At 34.8% G+C, this 6,941-nt stretch overlaps 1 protein-coding gene across 1 annotated transcript in view; it reads left to right on the forward strand.

Moving 5' to 3' along the window:
- Positions 1 to 6,326, forward strand: part of LOC137642787 (dentin sialophosphoprotein-like) — a 23,510-nt gene extending 17,184 nt beyond the window's left edge. The window contains exon 4 of the mRNA XM_068375683.1: positions 2,850 to 6,326. Within this exon, the coding sequence (XP_068231784.1) occupies positions 2,850 to 6,326 (3,477 nt within the window). The remainder of the gene's footprint in view (positions 1 to 2,849) is intronic.
- Positions 6,327 to 6,941: the final 615 nt, after the last annotated feature.

The following is a 6,941-nucleotide window of genomic DNA, read 5'->3' on the forward strand; positions in this document are numbered from 1 at the left end:
ATTTTTTTTTCTTTTTTTTTTCACTTTGGCTGCTTTTAGGTTCATCTGGCCTAGTATTGTTTCCAACCATCTTAAGCGGGGTTTACGCAGTCGATCATTGACGAACCTGCTTGTCTAACGGTTCGAAGAGGTGGAGTCAAATGCATAAGGTTTGTGGACAATGAAGCCCTGCCCACAAAAGTCAGGCGTGAAGTTCGTGAACAAGACTTTCCTCGAACCGTTCGAGGAGCATGTTCGACAACCGAATACCCCGTTCACACGTTCGAACATCTCTTCAAACACTTTAGGTCTCATACCTGCCAGGATTAATAGAGACGTCTCTAATAATCTTGTCAGGATTATTAATCCTGTTTAATAGGTAGTAGGTTATCGTGTTTCTTTTTTATCTCCCCTATGTAATAAAGATGGCGGAAGGAACAAGCAAGATGATTTTTCCTTACTTTTTTCCGATCATTTTATATCTGAAAGCTATTATCTAATATAAAATATATATATATATATATATATATATATATATATATATATACTAGAGAGAGAGAGAGAGAGAGAGAGAGAGAGAGAGAGAGAGAGAGAGAGAGAGAGAGAGAGAGAGAGAGAGAGAGAGAGAGTAGCTTCGTGTCGTCTGAAATTGAAGACTGCAGCTCTATGGACAAACTGAACTCAGGTTAGGATAACAGAAAAACTACATCTACGTTTCCCCATTTTTTAATTTTTATTTCCAATAAATTCTTTTATCTGACTTTCCACTATGGACTTAATTGGTTGAACCAGAGCATTCCACTTTAACAAAAAGTTTATGGTGGTGAAAATTTTGAGATAAAAATGGCTGGATACTACGAAATAAAGTATTGATAAATGAAAATTTTAAAATGAACAATTTTACGATTAATTATGAAACACATTAATGATTTGTCGGAATAACCATAACGCCATTAAGGCAATCGTTAAGAATGAAGGAAATTCGTCTTGCTTGTTCGTTCCGACATCTTCATCTCCAAATCTTTGAAACCAAAGGATTCAATCTTTTGAAGCTCCGTGGGAGATCGTCTCTTCGCTTGCTTCACGATTTTCTTCGTTATGTCATAATATTTTCCATTGAATTCTGCTTTATAATCTGTAATTTCTATACTTACAGCCGTTATTCCTTTATTGCGCTCTTATATATATATATATATATATATATATATATATATATATATATATATATATATATATATATATATAAATATCACCCACGAAATGCATTTAATACCGAATTCTATCTTGGGAAATACATATCCACTTGGAATTCATTTTATGGTAACAGCTTCTGGCCGGGTGGTGATTCGAACCACCACCTGTACGGCTAGAAACTATGCTTGGCAGGGACCCTACCGACTCAGCTATCAAGAGAGACTAAAAGTTTATGACAAGTCCCCCTACATATTCCTGTCGAATTCAGGATACTGTTCATAGACTTGAAATAGACCCATCTCCACCATGATAGCTGAATCGTGAGTTTGCAACACGTGGTTATTTTAATGAACATATATCACAAGCACACGTGATTTTAATTAATGTAAATATCACCCACGAAATGCATTTAATACCGAATTCTATCTTGGGAAATACATATCCACTTGGAATTCATTTTATGGTAACAGCTTCTGGCCGGGTGGTGATTCGAACCACCACCTGTACGGCTAGAAACTATGCTTGGCAGGGACCCTACCGACTCAGCTATCACGTGTGCTTGTGATATATGTTCATTAAAATAACCACGTGTTGCAAACTCACGATTCAGCTATCATGGTGGAGATGGGTCTATTTCAAGTCTATGAACAGAATCCTGAATTCGACAGGAATATGTAGGGGGACTTGTCATAAACTTTTAGTCTCTCTTGATAGCTGAGTCGGTAGGGTCCCTGCCAAGCATAGTTTCTAGCCGTACAGGTGGTGGTTCGAATCACCACCCGGCCAGAAGCTGTTACCATAAAATGAATTCCAAGTGGATATGTATTTCCCAAGATAGAATTCGGTATTAAATGCATTTCGTGGGTGATATTTACATTAATTAAAATCACGTGTGCTTGTGATATATGTTCATTAAAATAACCACGTGTTGCAAACTCACGATTCAGCTATCATGGTGGAGATGGGTCTATTTCAAGTCTATGAACAGAATCCTGAATTCGACAGGAATATGTAGGGGGACTTGTCATAAACTTTTAGTCTCTCTTGATAGCTGAGTCGGTAGGGTCCCTGCCAAGCATAGTTTCTAGCCGTACAGGTGGTGGTTCGAATCACCACCCGGCCAGAAGCTGTTACCATAAAATGAATTCCAAGTGGATATGTATTTCCCAAGATAGAATTCGGTATTAAATGCATTTCGTGGGTGATATTTACATTAATTAAAATCACGTGTGCTTGTGATATATGTTCATATATATATATATATATATATATATATATATATACACACACTCACAAAATGAACAGACGACGTCTTAGTGGCGTCCAAAAATCGAAGATAGTATTTTTGCTTCAAATCATCTTTCGGAGACGATTCAGGTCTTCAAAATCTTCCGGGAGACGATTCTGGTCTTCAGAATCTTTCGGAGACGAGTCTAGTCCTAAAGTTGTTTTTTTTAAATATATGCTACTACAAGATGTAGTAGTAGGTAATTATATTGACAATGAATTATTCAATTTTTGAATTGTGTGGATTGTGCTTTGGAATCGTATTTGTTTCTATTGGAGCCTTTCTCACGAGGCTTAACTTTTCTCACGGAGAGAGACTTCTTTACGAACGAAACGCTCTGTGTGAGGAATGTCTGTTATATCTCAACGGGAAGTTGAACACTTTCCAGAACTCGTGGACCTTCAAGATGTTCTCTTGGCTTCTTCCCGAGGCGCCGTGCTTGGAGAACTGCCTTGGAGTTGGAACTGTTGGCTCGAAGACTTCACTTCTACAAAGAGCGATGCATTTCTTCCCATTTGTTGGAAGAATATGGAACGCCTTTGAAGGAGTTCAACGATGCGAAAAGACTGTTAATGAAATGAAAAATCAAATACTCCAATTCAACGAGGAGGTGAAATCATACTGGATACTACCAAAACTGCTTCCGGATTTGGATACCACGAAACCCATTGTCGTCGACAATGGCGGGATGAATTATCTCTCGATGATTGGTGCTGCAGCTTGTCTTTTCGTCGGAGGCATAATTCTTACGAAGAGTGTTATGTCTTCTAAGAAAGAGGAATGCAAAGTGAACGCCCAATGTATCGTCAAAGAAACCGAAGCTAATGCTGGTGTACTGGAAGAGACAGTAGAAGAAAATCTTGACTCGTTGAAGATCGATTTGGGAGATTCCTCAAATGAAAAGAAAATTTTAGATCCTTTTGCGGGCGTATTCCAACTTTCTTCGGACGATGAAAATTCAGATGGTTTGGAGAGCCAATTCGAAGATTCTTCAGATGAGGAGGAAAGTTCAGAATCTTATGGGTACTTATTAGATTCCTCCGATGATGAAGAAGATTCAAAACCATTTGAGATCGTATTAAAAGATCCTTCAACCGATGAGGAATGCAAAGTGAACGCCCAATGTATCGTCAAAGAAACCGAAGCTAATGTTGGTGTACTGGAAGAGACAGCAGAAGAAAATCTTGACTCTTTGAAGATCGATTTGGGAGATTCCTCAAATGAAAAGAAAATTTTAGATCCTTTTGCGGGCGTATTCCAACTTTCTTCGGACGATGAAAATTCAGATGGTTTGGAGAGCCAATTCGAAGATTCTTCAGATGAGGAGGAAAGTTCAGAATCTTATGGGTACTTATTAGATTCCTCCGATGATGAAGAAGATTCAAAACCATTTGAGATCGTATTAAAAGATCCTTCAACCGATGAGGAAAATGTGGAATTTTCTGAGATTGTATCTGAAGATTCTTCAGATGGTGAAGAAAATTCAGATTCTTTTGAGATCTCATTTGAAGATTCCTCAAATGAAGAGGAGAATTCAGATTCTTTTGAGGTTGTATTTGACGATTCCTCAGATGATGAGGAAAATTCAGATTCTTTTGGGATTGTATTTGAAGATTCCTCAGATGATGAGGAAAATTCAGATTCTTTTGGGATTGTATTTGAAGATTCCTCAGATGATGAGGAAAATTCAGATTCTTTTGAGGTTGTATTTGAAGATTCCTCAGATGAAGAGGAAAATTCAGATTCTTTTGAGGTTCTATTTGAGGATTCCTCAGATGATGAGGAAAATTCAGATTCTTTTGAGATTGTATTTGAAGATTCCTCAGATGATGAGGAAAATTCAGATTCTTTTGAGATCTCATTTGAATATAATGCAGAATCAGACAGTGAATCATCAGAAGATTATGAAGAATCAGATAATGAATCATCAGGAGATTATGAAGAATCAGACGCTGAATCATCAGAAGACTATGAAGAATCAGACAGTGAATCATCTGAATATTATGAAGAATCCGATAGTGAATCGTCAGAATATAAAGAATCAGATTATGAGTCATCAGAAGATTATGAAGAATCAGATAGTGAATCATCAGAATATTATAAAGAATCGGATAGCGAATCATCAGAAGACTATGAAGAATTAGATAGTGAATCATCAGAAGATTATAAAGAATCAGGCAATGAAATATCAAAAGCTTATGAAGAATTAGACACTGAAAAATTAGATGATTATGAAGAATCATATAGTGAATCAACAGAAGATTACGAAGAATCAGAAAGTGAATCATCAGAAGATTATAAAGAATCAGAGAGTGAGACATCAGAAAATTATGAAGAATCGGATAGTGAATCATCAGCGGATTATAAAGAATCAGACAGCGAATCCTCAGAAGATTATGAAGAATCAAACAGTGAAACATCAGATGATTATGAAGAATCAGGCAGTGATTCATCAGAAGATTATGAAGAATCAGATAGTGAACCATCGGAATATTATGATGAATCAGATAGTGAATCATCGGAATATTATGATGAATCAGATAGTGAATCATCAGAAGATTATGAAGAATCAGATAATGAATCATCAGAAGATTATGAAGAATCAGACAGTGAAACATCAAAATATTATGAAGAATCAGATAGTGAATCATCAGAAGATTATGAAGAATCAGATAGTGAAACATCAGATGATTATGAAGAATCACACAGTGAAACATCAGATGATTATGAAGAATCAGATAGTGAATCATCGGAATATTATGAAGAATTAGATAGTGAATCATCGGAATATTATGATGAATCAGATAGTGAATCATCAAAATATTATGATGAATCAGATAGTGAATCATCAGAAGATTATGAAGAATCAGATAATGAATCATCAGAAGATTATAAAGAATCAGACAGTGAAACATCAGAAGATTATGAAAAATCAGATAGTGAATCATCAGAAGATTATGAAGAATCAGACAGTGAAACATCAGATGATTGTGAAGAATCAGACAGTGAAACATCAGATGATTATGAAGAATCTGATAGTGAATCATCGGAATTTTATGATGAATCAGATAGTGAATCATCGGAATATTATGATGAATCAGATAGTGAATCATTGGAATATTATGATGAATCAGATAGTGAATCATCAGAAGATTATGAAAAATCAGATAATGAATTATCAGAAGATTATAAAGAATCACACAAGGAAACAGAAGATTATGAAGAATCAGATAATGAATCATCAGAAGATTATGAAGAATCAGACAGTGAAACATCAAAATATTATGAAGAATCAGATAGTGAATCATCAGAAGATTATGAAGAATCAGATAGTGAAACATCAGATGATTATGAAGAATCACACAGTGAAACATCAGATGATTATGAAGAATCAGATAGTGAATCATCGGAATATTATGAAGAATTAGATAGTGAATCATCAGAATATTATGATGAATCAGATAGTGAATCATCAGAATATTATGATGAATCAGATAGTGAATCATCAGAAGATTATGAAGAATCAGATAATGAATTATCAGGAGATTATAAAGAATCAGACAGTGAAATATCAGAATATTATGAAGAATCAGAAGATTGCAAAGCATCACAAGATTATGAAAAATTTGAAGATCTTTCTGAACTCTTCCAATACCTATTAACGCAAATGGCCTCAACTCTCCCCCGGAACAGAAGCCTACGGAAAAGAGGAAAGATATCTGAAGATAGTAAACCATTATCTGATAAGAAAGAAGGATCAAAATTCAGTAAAAAATCCAAAGAAGACAACAAAATAGATGATGGTTGCTGCAAAGGCAGATGTTCTACTTTCTTAAACCTATGGAAGGTTCCAGGACTGCCTTAAGCAACAGCAACAGGAGCAGAAAAAAAATATATAAGTTAGATGGAAATATAAATATAAAAACTAAAAAAGGAAAAAATACAAAAAACTAAAAACCAAAAAAAACCATATAAAACTAAAAAAAAGTATATATATATATATTATATATTATATATATATATATATATATATATATATATATATATATATATAATATATATATATATATATATATATATATATATATATATATATATATATATATATATATATTAAAAAACAAGAATGACTTCTACTCTGATGTTCTCAGCTGCAGTTGCTTCGAAGTCTATTTAGTATACCTAAGGGATATTCCACAAATGGACTCAGCAGAGGGAGGAAGTCTAACTTGCTCTATTATGCTTTGACTCTTGATGGAGATTCACCTGTACTGTTTCTTCGTCAAGTGGACAAATGCAGAAAAACAAGTCTGACTTCTTCTACTCTGCTGTTCTCAGCTGCAGTTGCTTTCCAATTTAATCAGGATAAATAAAATATATTCTACAAATGGACTCAACAGAGGGAGGAAGTTTGACTTGCTCTAGTATGCTTTGTCTCTTCATGAAGATTCACCTGTACTGTTTCTTCGTCAAGTGGACA

This window comes from Palaemon carinicauda, chromosome 1 (genome assembly GCF_036898095.1).
Source record: "Palaemon carinicauda isolate YSFRI2023 chromosome 1, ASM3689809v2, whole genome shotgun sequence".
In the NCBI taxonomy this organism is placed as follows: Eukaryota; Metazoa; Arthropoda; class Malacostraca; order Decapoda; family Palaemonidae; genus Palaemon; species Palaemon carinicauda.